Source organism: Haliotis rubra, unplaced genomic scaffold, assembly GCF_003918875.1.
Source record: "Haliotis rubra isolate DU_JTF1 unplaced genomic scaffold, ASM391887v1 Scf1437, whole genome shotgun sequence".
Lineage (NCBI taxonomy): Eukaryota > Metazoa > Mollusca > Gastropoda > Lepetellida > Haliotidae > Haliotis > Haliotis rubra.
The window spans coordinates 144,943-164,166 of NW_025765378.1; the positions used below are offsets into that span (position 1 = coordinate 144,943).

At 42.3% G+C, this 19,224-nt stretch overlaps 1 protein-coding gene across 1 annotated transcript in view; it reads right to left on the bottom strand.

The window, feature by feature from the left end:
* LOC124269294 (xylosyltransferase oxt-like) overlaps positions 1 to 10,149 on the bottom strand; it is a 122,344-nt gene extending 112,195 nt beyond the window's left edge. Inside the window, exon 1 of the mRNA XM_046704297.1 lies at positions 9,904 to 10,149. Coding sequence (XP_046560253.1) covers positions 9,904 to 10,140 — 237 coding nt within the window. The 5' untranslated portion in view covers positions 10,141 to 10,149. The remainder of the gene's footprint in view (positions 1 to 9,903) is intronic.
* Positions 10,150 to 19,224: the final 9,075 nt, after the last annotated feature.

Consider the following 19,224-nt stretch of genomic DNA (forward strand, 5'->3'; position numbering starts at 1 on the left):
CCCCTCCCACCTGGATGATGCACTTAGCTCCCTCTGCAGTCCAGTTCCTCAGTAACCCCCCCACACACACACACACACACACACACACACACCTCAGTATCCCCACCCACCTCAGTACCCCCACCCCACCTCTGAACCATGCCATCCCCCTCTACTGTACCCTGAGCCTCAGCTGGATGTCGGCTACTGCATGTGTTATTGTTAAACAGAGGAGCAGGCGGTGGATAGGTCAGAGGGTATCAGACTCAGGGATGCAGTATAAGATGAAGGTCGACCTTGCTTCCTGAAACTGTCCAGCTGGAGAAAAACTGGTGTATGGGCTAACTTCAACCTCAAGCTGAATGTTCAGACTCAATGATGTATGTGGTAGTGCGATCTATAAAGTAGCAATTCATGTCTCAATTGACACCACCAGATAAAACAAATTACCCTTCCCATTACTGAAATGCAAGATTCATTACTAGTCATTGACTGATCAATGTTTTCTCCACAATGTTAAAAGTATCATATTCAGCTATTTTGGGCTCTACATAATTGAGGAACCATTTCAATGATTTCCATGTCTTCCTGTAGGTTGAATGCTTTACTCTGAAACATTAACCTAATTACCTCTGTAAGAAAGGTCACGGCTGCGCATGTTGTCAATGAACTATGTTCACTGAGAATGGCATGAAGTCCTGTTCTGCAGTCATCGTGTACAAGTTAGGATAGAAGGCAGGACAACATCATAAGAACTATAACACTCCCTTGAAAATGTCAATATTCCTATACAACATTTGGCATGGCTTTTGTCAGTTTTCATGTCCCTACTGCCGGAGGTCTGTGCCTTTAGGGGACATAGGGCCTTTGCATAATGATGATGTACCGAGTCTCACACACAAACACACACACGCACGCACGCACGACGCACGCACACACACACACACACACAGACAGATACAGAAAGACATGGCAACCATGGTGACATAAGAGACCATGTTAAATAGGCATCACAGACAACCATGGCAACGACGATTACATAAGAGACCATGTTAAATAGGCATCACAGACAACCATGGCAACGACGGTGACATAAGAGACCATGTTAAATAGGCATCACAGACAACCATGGCAACGACGGTGACATAAGAGACCATGTTAAATAGGCATCACAGACAACCATGGCAACGACGGTGACATAAAAGAGACCATGGCAACGAGTGACATAAGAGACCATGTTAAATAGGCAACACAGACAACCATGGCAACCACGGTGACATAAGAGACCATGTTAACTAGGACAATACAGACAACCATGGCAACCACGGTGACATAAGAGACCATGTTAACTAGGACAATACAGACAGCCATGGCAACCACGGTGACATAAGAGACCATGTTAACTAGGACAATACAGACAGCCATGGCAACCATGGGTGACATAAGAGACCATGGTAACTAGGACAATACAGACAACCATGGCAACCACAGTGACATAAGAGACCATGTTAACTAGGACAATACAGACAACCATGGCAACCACGGTGACATAAGAGACCATGTTAACTAGGACAACACAGACAGCCATGGCAACCACGGTGACATAAGAGACCATGGTAACTAGGACAATACAGACAGCCATGGCAACCACGGTGACATAAGAGACCATGTTAACTAGGACAATACAGACAACCATGGCAACCAAGGTGACATAAGAGACCATGGTAACTAGGACAATACAGACAACCATGGCAACCACGGTGACATAAGAGACCTAATAACTTGGACAATACAGACAACCATGGCAACCAAGGTGACATAAGAGACCATGTTAACTAGGACAATACAGACAGCCGCGGCAACCACGGTGACATAAGACTAAGAGAACATGGTAACCAGGACAATACAGACAGCCATGGCAACCATGGTGACATAAGAGACCATGGTAACTAGGACAATACAGACAGCCGTGACAACCACAGTGACATAAGAGACCATGGTAACTAGGAGTGAGTGAGTGAGTTTAGTTTTACGCCGCACTCAGCAATATTCCAGTTATATGGTGGCGGTCTGTAAATAATCAATTTCAGAAAGTGGTCAAATGTAACACGTTATATTTGGGATTACATTTTCTCAGGTGCTAGACTCTAAGGGTGTGGGTTCGCATCCCAGATTGGACTCAACCCAACAAAAGTACTAGAATCTGTACTTTACTGAGAAACTGTAATCCCAAATATAACTTGTGAAATTGTGAATGAGTGTGTGTAACTGTGTGGCAGTTTTCTAAAGGTTTCAGCTTTCCCAACACACACTTGCCATTCAGTCCAGTCACATTCTGTATGGCCCACTTGATCACCGCAGCTTGAACCCATCCTGCCCTGCCTTCAAACTTCAAACAGAAGTCTAACAACATTTCATTGGGTGCAATTTTGAGGTGATGAAATGTGCCAACATACTCTCACTTCTCCCCAAGATGTATACATGGTGATGAGGACCTCCAGGACAGGTGACAAAAGAGCTCCTCCTCTGCTGTAATTTCCCTGCCCAGGCTCCCAGACTCTCAGTCTGCTTCCAGCTTCACAGCTAAATGATTCTTCCCCACATCCAGTTTGCACAATCCCTCAACTCATATTCGTCTCAGTCGTCTGTCTGTTTGTGTGCTATTCTCAATCGGAACATACCTAGCAGGAACAGCAGTGCTCAACATTTTATCTGCCATGTAAAAATAATATTCCCTGAAAGTCAATATTCTCCTCACAGTCAATCTTTCCATCTTTATAAACCTGTGAAAACAGCTTATATGAGATTAACATGTCACACACCATCAATGCTGACATTCTGTACACCATCAAGCACTGACTGTAGAAACAGGAGAGTATGCTCACATACTGTACACCATCAAGCACTGATTGTAGAAACAGGAGAGTATGCTCACATACTGTACACCATCAAACACTGATTGTAGAACCAGGAGAGTATGCTCACATACTGTACACCATCAAGCACTGATTGTAGAAACAGGAGAGTATGCTCACATACTGTACACCATCAAGCACTGATTGTAGAACCAGGAGAGTATGCTCACATACTGTACACCATCAAACACTGATTGTAGAACCAGGAGAGTATGCTCACATACTGTACACCATCAAACACTGATTGTAGAACCAGGAGAGTATGCTCACATACTGTACACCATCAAACACTGATTGTAGAACCAGGAGAGTATGCTCACATACTGTACACCATCAAACACTGATTGTAGAACCAGGAGAGTATGCTCACATACTGTACACCATCAAGCACTGATCGTAGAACCAGGAGAGTATGCTCACATACTGTACACCATCAAGCACTGATTATAAGAACAGGAGAGTATGCTCACATACTGTACACAATCAAGCAGTGATCATAAAAACAGGAGAGTATGCTCACATACTGTACACCATGTCAAAGTGTGGAGTTGTGTGCAATCATGGCCCTAATTCTGTACAACAGAGAGGTGAGCTGTGTGCAACCACGGCCCTAATTCTGTATGTAGGTGAGTTATGTGCAACCATCGTCCCTCTTCTGTATGTCAAAGTGTGGAGTTGTGTGCAACCATGGCCCTAATTATGTACGTCAGAGAGGTGAGCTGTGTGCAATCACGGCCCTAATTCTGTACGTCAGAGAGTGGAGCTGTGTGCAACAATGGCCCATCTTCTGCTACTCTGCAAAACATACACTGTTATGAGATTTCCACGAAAAAACCTGTGTGCATGTGAATCTCCAACCTGGATCCTTAGTATCACACGGGATATTGAGGATAATCAGCTTGTCCAGGTTCAATCCCCAGCTTGCTAATGACCATCCACACTCAGAACATGCCTTTCATGGTCAGGGGAAATCAGATTCAAGTTAAAACACCAAATATTTACACAGAGTGATCAATGATACTCTATACTAATCAAATAGATCATTGATTAACTGAGAAAAGCAGAATGGTTCGACAAACTGATCTTAAACAGTAAAAGTTTAACACAATTTTATGACTAAACCTAAGCAATTATTGAAAATCTGTTTTAAAACTCAGCATCAAATTCCAATCTACAGGGCAGCAGTGTTGCCAATAAAATTGTTTTGTACTACATCTGATGCTGGGTGACATATCATCTACCAAGTGAGGTAACAAAACGGCTGATGTGATAAAGGGAAGACGAATGTTCATAATATTAGCAGTACAAATATAACTATGGCTGTGTGCTCACTGATTCTACCGAGTGCTGAGTAATCGTTATTCTTGTGTCTCTTGATATCTTGCTGTACCATAGTGTATCATGTCATACCAAGTTGTACCATGGTGTATCCTGTCATACCAAGTTGTACCATGGTGTATCCTGTCATACCAAGTTGTACCATGGTGTATAACTTTATAGCAAGTTGTACCATGGTGTATCATGTCATACCAAGTTGTACCATGGTGTATAACTTTATACCAAGTTGCACCATAGTGTATCATGTTATACCAAGTTGTACCATGGTGTAACCTGTTATACCAAGTTGTACCATGGTGTATAACTTTATACCAAGTTGTACCATGGTGTATCCTGTCATACCAAGTTGTACCATGGTGTATAACTTCATACCAAGTTGCACCATGGCGCCATTGAGCAATATCTTTTAGAAATAGGCGCTCTATAAATTGATTATTATTATTATTATTATCCTGTTACACCAAGTTGTACCATAGTGTATCTTGTCATACCAAGTTGCACCATGGTGTAACCTGTTATACCAAGTTGCACCATGGTGTAACCTGTTATACCAAGTTGCACCATGTGTATCCTGTTATACCAAGTTGCACCATGGTGTAACCTGTTCTACCAATTGTAACATGGTGTATCTTGTCATACCAAGTTGTATCATGGTGTATAACTTTATACCAAGTTGCACCATAGTGTATCATGTTATACCAAGTTGTACCATGGTGTATCCTGTTATACCAAGTTGTACACTTGAAGGTTCACTGATGACTGGAAGGATGAAGACTCTCATTATTACACCATGACTAGAGGCACACAAAAGAAGCAGGCGCTGGAGAGACAAGTTTGTAAGTGGTATCTGCGGTGTAACGTGAGGATTATACACCTATCTCTCATTAGGAGCACACATCAAAACAAATGATGATATACTGCTGACCCCACAAAAAAACTTTCATTTGTTCCAGTATCTCCCGTCATTTGCAGTTCCTTATAAAGACCAAAACATTCACTGTCCCTTTGAAACAAGGGAAATGCCCAGATGCCTGTTTGCAGGAAGCTTTTTGACAGTCAGGCACATTTTTATGTTAGAATTATTGTGCCATTACAAAAATGTGAATGTCCCTTCCATCAAACTGCAAGGCCCAAAAAGTCCATCCCATCTCTGCCTCTCTCAGTCTGTGATAGCAGGGCTCAGTTACATGGAAAGCACTTTAGCACATTGGTAGTTCGGAATGAAACTGCCTGCAATTCATTCACATATATGAATTTGTTGTTAAAGATCTATATAGTGAGGCTGTTTAAGGTGCACATAATCTAGTAGCTCCTAAACCTGATTTGTTTCGAGGCTTACAGTGAAATACACAGGGCCAAGGCTTCCTGGCAATTATATACCATCAGTGAAATGCTGGCAAATCTACCACAGGGCCAAGGCTTCCTGGCAATCATATACCATCAGTGAAATGCTGGCAAATCTACCACAGGGTCAAGGCTTCCTGGCAATCATATACCATCAGCGAAATGCTGGCAAATCTACCACAGGGCCAAGGCTTCCTGGCAATCATATACCATCAGCGAAATGCTGGCAAATCTACCACATGGCCAAGGCTTCCTGGCAATCTACCACAGGGTCAAGGCTTTCTGGCAATCACATAACATCAGTGAAATGCTGGCAAATCTACCACAGGGTCAAGGCTTCCTGGCAATCATATACCATCAGCGAAATGCTGGCAAATCTACCACATGGCCAAGGCTTCCTGGCAATCTACCACAGGGTCAAGGCTTTCTGGCAATCACATAACATCAGTGAAATGCTGGCAAATCTACCACAGGGTCAAGGCTTCCTGGCAATCACATAACATCAGTGAAATGCTGGCAAATCTACCACAGGGCCAAGGCTTCCTGGCAATCACATAACATCAGTGAAATGCTGGCAAATCTACCACAGGGCCAACCAGGTTCATGCCTTCGACCTCAGAATAACAATGACAATCTCCTGTTGGTAGGCTGACAACTTACACACAGGCAAGTTGACTAATCTAAGTAGACCATTCTTCACACACAGGCAAGGAGATCAGTCTACACACAAGCAAGGAGATGTGTCTTCACACATAGACAGGTAAATCAGTCTACACACACAGGCAAGAGTATAAGGTTTACAAGCAGGATGACAACATCTGATCATTCTGCATTGTCAACAATAGTTATGACACAGCCAACTATGACAAGAAAAGAATATCCCCAGATGTCAACTATTTCAGCCTGCATCATGACACTACAGTTTCCTCACCATGACAATCATCTGTGTCAGTCCACTGGTCCGACCTCCCCAGACATCTCCCTCATGGCAACCATGGGTCAACGTGGACAATGTTATACAGACGGTATTCTACACACAACAACTTGCAGTGTACATTATGGATTGATTAATGGTTTTCGACATTGCAGTATACTATTTGCTCTCATTATCAGTTCAATAATTTACTGGTGACTTGATAATCTCAATTCATGCATGGCTGCCCAGATTGTGGAAACGTTGATCCCCCGTGTCCCATTCAAATCAGGATGCAAGGCATGCATCATCAGGAGGGATCTGGTGAAGGGCAGGTGAACAACTTGCTACTAAACACTCTCCCTGTACAAGTCCTAGGGGCCTCCTGTCAACCCTCCCTGTACAAGCCCTAGGGGTCTCCTGCTAACTCTCCCTGTACAAGTCCTAGGTGCCTCCTGTCAACCCTCCCTGTACAAGTCCTAGGGGCCTCCTGTCAACCCCCCCTGTACAAGTCCTAGGGGCCTCCTGTCAACCCTCCCTGTACAAGTCCTAGGGGCCTCCTGTCAACCCTCCCTGTACAAGTCCTAGGGGCCTCCTGTCAACCCTCCCTGTACAAGTCCTAGGGGCCTCCTGTCAACCCTCCCTGTACAAGCCCTAGGTGCCTCCTGTCAACCCTCCCTGTACAAGTCCTAGGGGCCTCCTGTTAACCCTTCTTCTACAAGTCCTAGGGGCCTCCTGTTAACCTTCCCTGTAAAGTCCTAGCCTTTTGTCAACCCTCAGTGTCATCCTACTCTGATGCAATCAAGTAGAAGCATCGTGTCAATTCATATGTTCTGCACAGCAATGATTAATTCTGGATTGTTCTTGTTTCTGACAGTAACATATTGTCATGTCTTGTGCATCAATGACCATATCTGGATTATTCCTGTGCACAAGATTGGCACAAAGGTGCATTATTTACTCTCAAAGCTGTTGCTTGTAGCTTCAGGGGATTATGAAAGGGCTCTGAAAGAGTATCACACAACAAAGCCTAATCTTTCATTTGCTCTTCTAATCAATCGTTATGGAAGATTTGATACAGGCTTAATCATATTGGCCTTTTTCAAACTGAACCAGTAACAATGATTTGAATCTGGATCATCCAGACTTATTTCCTTGTGACATCTGTCAGGAAGGACTACAGTTGGTGGTGGCTTGGCAGGGCTTGGTCAACATCATCCGCAGCACCGTTAAAGTGAAATGAGGAGTATTGCACTTCCAATGAAGTTCCATGTGTATATGTGTGTGTGGCAGCTGGCACTCTGCTAATCCTGGATTCACTGCACTGGGATACAATGCCAGAGTTTGACATGACTACACCACTCAGAGACAGTGTACTGACCACTGAGCAGACCTAGTTATCTCCCCTTATTACAAGTACCAAGCAGGGCAACAAAAAAGTACCATCTCATAGCGACTTTTGATATGCAATCTAACCTTGACCTTTTACTTTCTCTGGTCACTTTTTGGGTCATTGACTGAGTTATGCACTCACTTGTTTACATCTCAACTGGGTATCCTAATTTTCCTTTGAGTAACCAAATAAATTGTACCCATTTAAGCCATTTTCCATTAATTGTAAAAATGTAATAAAGTTTAAATGCCCCTTTACGTGTTTGTTATTTATATTTGATATGTTATAGAAGAAACACTGCAAGTTGCCAAGTTGAGGTGGTGAAATAGAACTTCTCAATATACCTCAGTTATTTTATCTATTTTTGTTTGTATGCATGTAAAATCAAACTTATTGAGTATTTACAAAACTTCAAGCGTACTTGTACGCAATAGACTTGATAAGAATTGAGTTTTCACATAAATATTTGCATAATTTACACAGATACGCAGCTTATCTGTACCTCTGGTCTTCTCTGTACCATAGGCTTGTGAACGATTATGGCAACAAGCTCAAAGAATCCTTTGCAATTTTCAAAAAATGGGATAAGAGTCATTGTTTGCCTTTTAGATAACAACAAAATCACTTAAGAAATTTTCTTGTGTGTGAATAGGTGTTTGACCATTTAGCATATGTTAAGAAGTTTATATTCAATACATCTCCTTTAAGACAACCTGTTAGAAGAATCCTTTGCTGTTGTCAACAATTTAACATAAACATACTCAATATAATCTTTGCTGTCAACATTTTAAGGCAACCTACTAAAAGAATCCTTCTCCACAGTCAACAATTTATGTAAACCTTCTCAATGAATCCTTTGCTGCTGTCACCAATGTCAGATAACCAACTCATGTTTTTACCTCTGTCAAGTTTACATGTCAGTCAAGTTTACATTATTATTATTACTTTATCGTGTTTTGTAGCTATGTCAGGTTTCCCTCTCTCTCCACTTTACACCTTTGTCGTGTTTTGTAGCTATGTCAGGTCTCCCTCTCTCCACTTTACACCTTTGTCATGTTTGTAGCTATGTCAGGTTTCCCTCTCTCTCCACTTTACACCTTTGTCTTATGTGAGTGGGATATTATAAATTACGGAAGTTTATGTAAATCCACTTAATGCCATACAATTCATCAGTGTTGTGACAGTTAACACCAGTTGATAGAGCCTGCATCTGGTCTCAATCCCAGGTCTACAGTCAAGCATAGCTGATATGCATAAAAGCTGATCTCTAGTTTCAGAACTTCAATTACTTAACAAGAAAAGGTAACATGTCCTGTCATAAAGAAGTGGTACAATAATAATCAAAGAATGTCTCTGAATAGCATCTTCCCACAGCAGCAGTGAGTGTGACATGTTACAACATTACAACAACATGTGTTAAGTATCCATAAGAAACAGTAGTGTTATAAAAGTGGTTCAAGATGCCTGCTTGAACAGTTCAATACAACAATGTTATTTATAACATATAGTTATTTGTTTCAGCAATGATGGCTCCCGATAGAAATATCTGTGAGTAGTACCATACATTCTGTTGATAATGTCCCACTATGTCTTGATACAGCACCAGGTCCTGTGGTGATGCGAGTAATAGTCCTACTTCACAGGTTTCTGCTATTACTACAGCACACGATTTTCGTTTCTCAAAACATTTTCAATGGCATGTTGAATCATGGTTGTTAACGAAATTCAGAGGGCTTCATAGCGATATGATCAGATCTGTTTCCACATATACCGTCTTTTCCTACACCAATCTTTTAAACTCAAATCTGGTCTGCATTGTACACGCACCCAAAGACTGGGACATTTCCTTTTGATATGTGCCCCAGCGCAGCGTTATAACGAGGTGTTTTCCCGATCACATCGAGACCAGCTGTTTAACATTACACCTGAAATCATCCTATGTGCGCGTCTAACTGCCAATTTAGGGTACATATATATACTAGTGAATTTATTCTTACACATGCAAGACTAATGCCACTTACCGGTTGTTTTCCATGTGAATCTGCATGTGAATCTTGACGGATGTCAAACGAAACTTTTCGTGGTGCTCGGTCGCCGTGATCACTTCCATCGAATCGTTCGGCATCTTTGATGTTAATGCTGCTGTAGAAACTGTATCCGAGAAACAGCTGAAGTCCTAACATGAGAATTGCAATGTAGAAGAAGAATTTGTACCTGGCACACAGCCTTCGCGAGGAGGCAATCCTGGAAGCGGCCATCACTCTGCGGAGCCGCTTCTCTAACTCCACGCCAGGAGAGCTTGCCACGGGAGATAACTTGTACTGTCTGCTAGCAGACGACGCATCGTTCATCGTTCAGCTGTGTGTGGAATCGATCGATGTTCAGCGTTCGCTTCAAGTGCCCACTCAATGAAGGCGCACGAAGACGCATGCTTGTAGTCCGCGTCACTTTTTATACAGGTACATAGTACAGCGCCGGCTAGAAATAGTGTGTGTCAGGCCCACGAATATGTCACGCTAGCTCCTGCTACTTAAGGAAATTGATCCAAGGTGAAATCTGAAGATAATTGCAGTTTGTAATAATGTCATAAAAGGGCGTACACTTAGGGGCAAATATCAACTAACAGTAGTGCGTGTATATTTGAAGAGATATAAAAACAGTGCTCTGTTATATTGCTTATTGATTCTGCCAAAACCCCATTTCTTTACACAAGATTATTTACCAACAATATCCATTTGGGCACCGGCGGGTATATTGCTTAACAACAATACTCAGTTGTGCAGCAGCAGGTAGACTGTTTCACAATACCCAGTTGTATACCACAGGTAGACTGTTTTACAATACCCAGTTGTGCAGCAGCAGATAGACTGTTTTACAATACCCAGTTGTGCAGTAGCAGGTAGACTGTTTTGCAATACCCTGTTGTGCAGCAATAGGTAGACTGTTTTACAATACCCAGTTGTATACCAGCAGCTGATAGACTGTTTTACAATACCCAGTTGTGCAGCAGCAGATAGACTGTTTCACAATACCCAGTTGTGCAGCAACAGGTAGACTGTTTTACAATACCCAGTTGTGCAGCAACAGGTAGACTGTTTTACAATACCCAGTTGTGCAGCAGCAGATAGACTGTTTTACAATACCCAGTTGTGCCACAGCAGGTAGACTGTTTTGCAATACCCAGTTGTGCAGCAGCAGGTAGACTGTTTCATAATACCCAGTTGTGCAGCAGCAGGTAGACTGTTTTACAATACCCAGTTGTGCAGCAGCAGATAGACTGTTTTACAATACCCAGTTGTGCAGCAGCAGGTAGACTGTTTCATAATACCTAGTTGTGCAGCAGCAGATAGACTGTTTTACAATACCCAGTTGTTCAGCAGCAGGTAGACTGTTTTACAATACCCAGTTGTGCAGCAGCAGGTAGACTGTTTCATAATATCCAGTTGTGCTGCAGCAGATAGACTGTTTCACAATACCCAGTTGTGCAGCAGCAGGTAGACTGTTTCATAATACCTAGTTGTGCAGCAGCAGATAGACTGTTTTACAATACCGAGTTGTTCAGCAGCAGGTAGACTGTTCTACAATACCCAGTTGTGCAGCAGCAGGTAGACTGTTTCATAATATCCAGTTGTGCTGCAGCAGGTAGACTGTTTCACAATACCCAGTTGTGCAGCAGCAGGTAGACTGTTTCATAATATCCAGTTGCATACTGGCAGGTAATCATGTACCCACCAGTATTGGTCTTCTCAACATCCCCCGATACCTATACCAAGCACCGGCGCTGCATGTAAGTGTCTTGATTCACCCAGTGGTTCAAGAGTTGGCGTACCATAACAAGCGACCAGGTTCGAACGCCTGTATTGGCAATGTCAGTGAAGTCCTTTGTTGGTGCCCCCACCGTGAATAAAATTGTGAATTTGCTGGAGCCGAGCATGTATTCAAGCACACCAATCGTTGTAAGGCCGGTATGCCCGTCAAGGAGGAGGCACGGCGCTACTTGCCTGCCGAAAGTTGCACAATGATAAGAAAGAATCAACGAATGTTTTTTCTTGAATAGATGCGTGTTGGAAATATCTCAAAGCTCCAATCTTCGCACACTGCTTATACACTAAACAATGCGAAATAACATCTATTCGAATATGTTTTGTGTGACAACAGATTTGCAATTTAAATGACACAATATAGTGGCTACTGCATCAAGTGCTGAAGCTATGTTTGGCATGTATATTAAATCTATCGAATTTCTTGAGTTGTTGGAAAGGTTTGCCGATGAATCATAGCTTTCCTAATATTTTGCGAAATATTGGGACGTGTATATGCAAATGTACATACTTTTATTAGGCTATCAGCGGCGAAGACCCCCAAGATGACGTAACTGCAAGTGAATGAGTGAATGTTGAGGCAGCTAGCAATATAACAGCACAGTGTCCTTTGAGTACTGGCCAGACAAACCAGTGGTTGATAAAATGACCAAAGATTACGTCGGGTAAGCGTACTATCAGGCTAAGCGATTTGAGGCAGCTACGACGAGGACGTCAAATAAGGGAGTTGGGACCGTTTCCGGAGCCTGAATTTCGTCTTCCACAAAAGCTTGCGCAGGTGTTTGCCTGTTTGTTTTGTGACTGAGAGAAACGGGTACATTAACACGCAGCTACCCGTACGGATTCGGGGAGGAATGTCTGTAATGGCACCTAACAGTACTGGTTGAGATCAACAACAACGACAAAAAAACCTCAAATTGCTGAAACGCAAGTGCAAATATCATGCATGTGAACAGCTGCGTTTGGGTGTTGAGTTTTGTTAAGAATTCGCCAATTTTCACTGAGTTTCACCATTTATAGAACTCATGACAATAATCTATTCAACGTTACGAATTTGTTTTACAAAACATCAGTTCATGTGTAAACAGTACCTTTAAAAAGTATGGAACATTTTGCAAAATCTAGTTTAGAACATGACTGAAGTAAGTGGCAACATTTACACTTGTGAGTCTAAACTTTGATGGGTAGTATTATGTTTAGTCATAAACCGAGCTCTACTGTCTTCGCAAAATTCCCAGTATTTGATCATGGATCCTAACTGGAAATGAGGAAGATGGTTGAAGTAGCATGCGGTAAATAATACTATCCCGTTTGACTGAGTCAAATGAAATTGTACAGAGACAAGTAAAATGTTAAATACTACCTCAAGAAGGGAGAGGCGACCAACAGATGGCTCAGATATGCCTTACAGTGAGCTTTTATTTCTCATCTCGTGTAAACTGAAGTAAAAGCTCACATCTCGCAGGCCGGAAACATGAACACAGGTCGGGGAAGTGTTCATCAGATGGACACGAACACATGTCAAAAACATATAGGTCGTATCAACATATATGACGTCTTATGCTTGCTCAGAACCAAGGGCAGAAGAGCAAGAAGAAAAGCAAGGAGCCAGTCCACAGTTGATATCGTTAGGCCTAGCAGGTCGCTAACCCCATAGCCATAATTCTAACTAAGCCGTGGCCAACGAGAAACAGAAATGTCATAGACATTCGATTATGGAAGAACATATTCACATTTGCATCAACATTGTATTTGGAGGGTACATCTACAAAGATTTGAGAAATAATCGTTTTTCTGAGATTTAAGAAGGTAAAGTGAAAATATATGAAATGTTTCCAGGCCTATCGGCCATTTCAGGGCATATAATTAATTCGTCTACTCGTGAAGGTCCGGGTTAGAATATTGATCTTCAGTAACCCATGCTTGTCTTAAGAGACGACTAACAGGATCGGGTGGTCAGGCTCGCTGACTTGGTTGATATATGTCATTGGTTCCCAATTGCGCAGATCGATGCTCATGCTGTTGATCACTGGATTGTCTGGTCCAGACTCGATTATTTACAGACCGCCGCCATATAGCTGGAATATTGCTGACTGCGGCGTAAAACTAAACTCGCTCACTCATTCGTCAGGAATTGTCAATGTTGGGCTAGCAATGCGGTACGGTATTGGGTCCGATATTTGTCGCGTTTTGACAAGTCACAATAAAAACACTTCTCAAAATATTAACGTTAGGGTTTTTTTAAGTATCGAGCATCCAGGTGTCTACTTTTTGTACGTCAGTTTACTTTTTGACACCATGACCAGTGGGCGACATCACATTGTTTGTCAATGATTTGTCAATTTCATTGAAGGGATCTGCCCCCGTTCGGCTCTTCTCTTGACGGCAGAGTGATTGTTACTGAAGTTGGGAGTGAGCCACGTGTCATGTTAATGTGGATCCCAGGAGGAAAAGAAACGTTTGTGTATATTCCCGACTTCGACAGTACCCCGTACACTACTGAAGAAGTTGATACAACATGTTTTCTCCGTAGTAGCAGAAGTTGGGAATCGTTCCTCCGCGTCATTGCGTTTTTCAGAACGGGATACCTCAGCAATTCTGTAATACACAAAGGACTGTGTATGATACTGCTGGAATGTTCATCACCAGGGTATATATATAGGGTATATATAGGGTATATATACCAGTCGTGGGGTCATGGGTGCTCACTAGAAGAGGGAAATATTTACCATATATCAAAGGAATACAAGCACTTCATCTTGAAGATCCAACAGATTTGTTAAGACCACAACAGGGTTATGAATCTATTTTCAGATTTAAAATTAGTGATGGATAAAACAAAGTAAGGACTAAAAGAGGTGTGTGTGCGTGCGTGCGCGCGCGTGTGTGTGTGTGTAAACTTCAGAGATTGTTCGGTATTGTGCTGTACACATCTACACTGACAACACTGGCTCAGTCATTACCATTGAACACTGCAGTAATAACTAATTCTCTGTGCGCTCTTACAATATCAGTTATCAGTGGAGATTGTCCGATAAGGAAGAAGCTGACATATATTTGTCTGCAATGTTATCTAGATGAGGCCGTGTTTAATATCGACAGATGCCGATCCATTCCAATGTAAACGTATACTTGATTTGCGCCAGCTGTTCACGTTTAATCAAACATCAAACAAACATATTTAATTTGTTAAGGTCTTATATAGCGGACCCCTTTTCTTACTTAAGGAGTAGTGTTAGATGACAACGTTGTATTAGTGTTAAGACTTCACGGTCGAGGCTGACAACACACAATACAATGCTATTGTGACCGTTCTGTTCAACACCACTTTGTGTTTACAGTCTTTAAGGGGCATTTACATACACATAAAAGGTGAACATTTACGGATGCCAACTTCTTTATTATGAGGAACACTTAGTTTGGAAGTATATTCATACTCCTTCATCGGGTGAATGAATAGCTTGGACAACAACAACAGTCATGATATATCATACAACAAAGGTGGACACTCATAACGAGGGGAGCCAGTAGTTTACTGGCGCTGGTTGGTAATGGCAATGAAAAATAGAAGCTAGGAATTAATCCAGAATTAAATAGTCCTGATAGGTGCCCAAGCACTTCATGATATAGAAGCTGACATCCATACATTGTTTTCCTTTCACTTTGCGTTTGTTTATAACCCTGCTCTCAGCAGCGTAACGGCTATATGCTATAACGGCGGTCTATAAATAATCGATTCTGGACCAGATAATTCAGTGACTGACATCATGAACATCCTGACATGTGTCAACCAAGTCAGCGAACCTGACCACCCGACCCCGTTAGTCGCCTCTTACGACGAGCAGGCGTTGCTGAAGACCAATTCTAACTCGGATCTTCACGGATACCCAACATCGTGGAAACCGTTTCGTAATTTCTCTCCACTACATAAGCGAGTGTGTTTAAAATGCCAAGTATTACGTCCTGGCAACACGTTGTGACTATTTCCTCTGTACTGCCGAAGGTAACGTATACTTAAAACACCACCCTTTGATTTGGGCACAATGTAAAATCATTTGAGGAGGAGATCGACTTCTGAATAGTGGAATATAGTTCCTTGTCAAACCGATCTACGATATGCTTCATAATTACTACAAACCACCTCTCGGTAAACCTGCCAAGAGTGGATATGTGGCTTTGCCACATCTAAGTAACCGTGTAGTATTAGATAAGCGTAACTGTTCAAGCGTTCAGATTGTTTCCTCGCAACGTCCACGCTCGCTCCTCCGTCTAACGTCTGTCTGGTTCGGGGTATTTAACATGTAGTGGTACTGAGACTCAGCAATGACTCAATATCTGGGAACTCAGTTATCAGCCTGCCCTATTGACTGGAATGTGAGAAATGCACGTTGAAATATTGTTAAATTATGCTGTTTTTGGTCCCGTGTTTACAACCGTCGGATTCAGTAAAGACACGTAGCTGTGCTGCATTAAGTATAGCTTGGGCAGTATTTTGAAGCAACAGAAGGGCACCTGCTTTGAGGACTTCCAGATGTGTCCATTATGTAAGGGTGTAGGTCTCCCCACTGGATGTGTGTCACCATGCCAGTGTCGGTCCACCTCTGGCGATGCCGCCATCTCGGCATGCACGTACAGTTGTGCTGCATGACAGAGTCGGTCCACCTCTTGCTGGGACATCAGAGGTCCCGTCACTGCTTGTGACGTCATTGAGATGTTTGCTCGCCTCTAGTTGTGACATCATTGTGATGTAGCCCAATCTCTTGATCTGTACTAGTAGGGCCTAAATTGCCCTATTTCTTGTGCCGGTTTACTCCAGCATCGAATCCCAAGGCTGCCATTAGTACTAGGTGTCTGTCCATTGTAGGTGTGTCCTAAACGAACTGCGTCATTAAGGGTAATATATACTGAGGAAGAAATATAAGGGATCACATGAAAGCACAAGTGTTCCTTTATTGTTTTTCCAGGTGTCTTCACAAGCGTTGTATCGCATAGCGTTGTATCACAAGCGTTGTATCGCATAGCGTTGTATCACAAGCGTTGTATCGCATAGCGTTGTATCACAAGCGTTGTATCGCACAGCTTATGAAGAAACCAGAAAACAAATAAAGGAACACTTGTGCTTTCATGTGATCCCTTATATTTTCCCTCGGTATATATGGAAATGAATAACTGCAGAACACAATGTGGTTCAACTGGTGAGTATAGATATTCTGCTGCAGTATGGTGGAACCTGCTGTCGAGGAAAGTGATCAATGGCCTGTGCAGCCTGTATACTACTTTCAATACAGTAAATCTACCGAACTGTTTAACTCACTCACTCACCCTGACTCATTCTTTCTATCTGAATATCTACCGATCTATCAAATACAGTGTAGCTATGACAATCAATTTGCAACAAAGCTTGTACCGCAGACAACTGCTAAGACCTGTAACAATGATGATTACGGATTTACATATACATACATGCCCACAGGATCTGTCGTCAATAACGCAGTAGGCTGCCTACAGGTCTCTATATATCAAGTAGTCTATGTAGTGTAATTACAGTACTTCATGGTGTATATTTGGCTGTTCAGAAAAGTTCTGAATCGAGTCACGCTATCGTGTAAAATAAGTTTCTAGACATACGCAGCCCAAAACTGCATCGTGCTTGGTTCACTCAACAGGGCGTGACACAAAGGCTGTTATGGTCCGGTTTGTCACCAAGGAGATTATATTTCATACAGAGGGTTTGAACACAGTAAATTCAATTGGATATTGGAGGTAATACTCAAATCTGTATATGGCGTGTAGAACAAAACACAAAACCGTGCCTGTAAATAGAGTGCAGGACACAATTCGGAGTACTGTGAATATCAAAAGTTCTGAAGTATATAATGTGGATGCTGGGGCACAAACAAGTGAGTTAGATATACTCTTCGAAATAAAATTAAGGGGGTCAAATATACAATACCATGTATTCGTATTATGTTTAGGACCAGGCAATCGGTACATCTTCACTGGCTCTTGATACATCCACATGGATGCCCTCTTGTGTCTACATGTTACAGTTGTACGGCAAGGCACAAGATACATCCGCTCTGGTACTCGAGACCGCCTCCGTGGTGTAGTGGTTAGAGCGGAAGGTCGCGGCTTCGATCGTCGGCCGCGTCATACCAAAAGACGTTAACATATGGTACTTGCTGGTCCCAGCCTGGCGCATGGCATTAATGGGTACAACAAGGACTGGTCGGCTCAAGTCATATAATGTGTCTGAGTGGTGTATTCATGCTTAACTGCGGCATGATATCTCAGTGAGCTAGAACTAATATAGTATGACCTGAAATTATTGAGAATTTTAGGAATATGTTTAATTGGATTTCTAGTATAAACAACCTTGTCCAGCTATCAAGTGCTTGGTTTCATTCAAGAGAGACAACTCCGTTAATCCTTTTTCATTAGTTTGTGAAGAGTTATCCCCCTTTGTTAACTTGCTAGCAGACGACATTTTCAGTGAACCCCCGTATGGATGATTTAGAGAAGAGGAAGTTGATTTTAGAGTATTATAACAAGGACATCAGATCAACTAAAGTGATTTCAAGTAGAACAGGCATCCGTTTGTCCACTGTTTATCGTGTTTTGAAAAATATTGCAAATGGATATGGCATTGAGCACCAGGGAGGCGCAGGTAGGCCCAGAAAATTGACTGTCGGTGACAGGAGGCGGCTTGGTATTCTTGTTTCTAAAAACAAACGAAGGAGTTTAGAAAACTTAAGGCTGGATATGATTGATAGAGGAACTGTGGCTGTCTGTAAGGAGACTGCATGCAATGGGTTGGCAGAAAAGTCGAGGAATTCCATCACCGATCATGAAACCTGAACAAAAGGAACGAAGGTTGAACTGGTGCTTACAGCATGGAAATTTTAACTGGGACAATGTGATTTTCTCAGATGAAAGTTCTGTGTGGCTGTTTCCTAATACACTGAAATTCTGGACCAAACAAACTGAAAAACCTTTGTATCCTCGCCCAAAGTACTGTCCGAAATTTAACGTGTGGGATGGCATATCTGTGTTAGGGACAACGCCCCTCGGAGTATTTGAAGAGAATATGAACAGTGAGCGGTACACAGATATTCTCGAGGGACATTTACTTCCATCTGCTCACGTGTTCTATGGAATTTTTTGGATTTTCCAGCAGGACAACGACCCAAAACATCGTTCAAAGCATTCACAGACCTGGTTTCGGACCCAAAATATGACATTATTAGATTGGCCAAGCTATAGCCCTGACCTTAATCCAGTAGAAAATGTTTGGGGACTTATGAAGGAAAGTGTCAATAAGAAGAATCTGACAAATATTGCTGAAATGAAAGAAAAGGTGGTCCGATATTGGGACAGCATGGACCACGACTTTCTAAGTTCTTTGATCAGTAGTATGCCCCGCCGCATTGAAGCCTGCATTGCTGCCCATGGTGACTTGACAAAATACTAACTGTTCACCTGTCTTTGAATCTGGAGTTATGTTCTGCTATTATTCACATT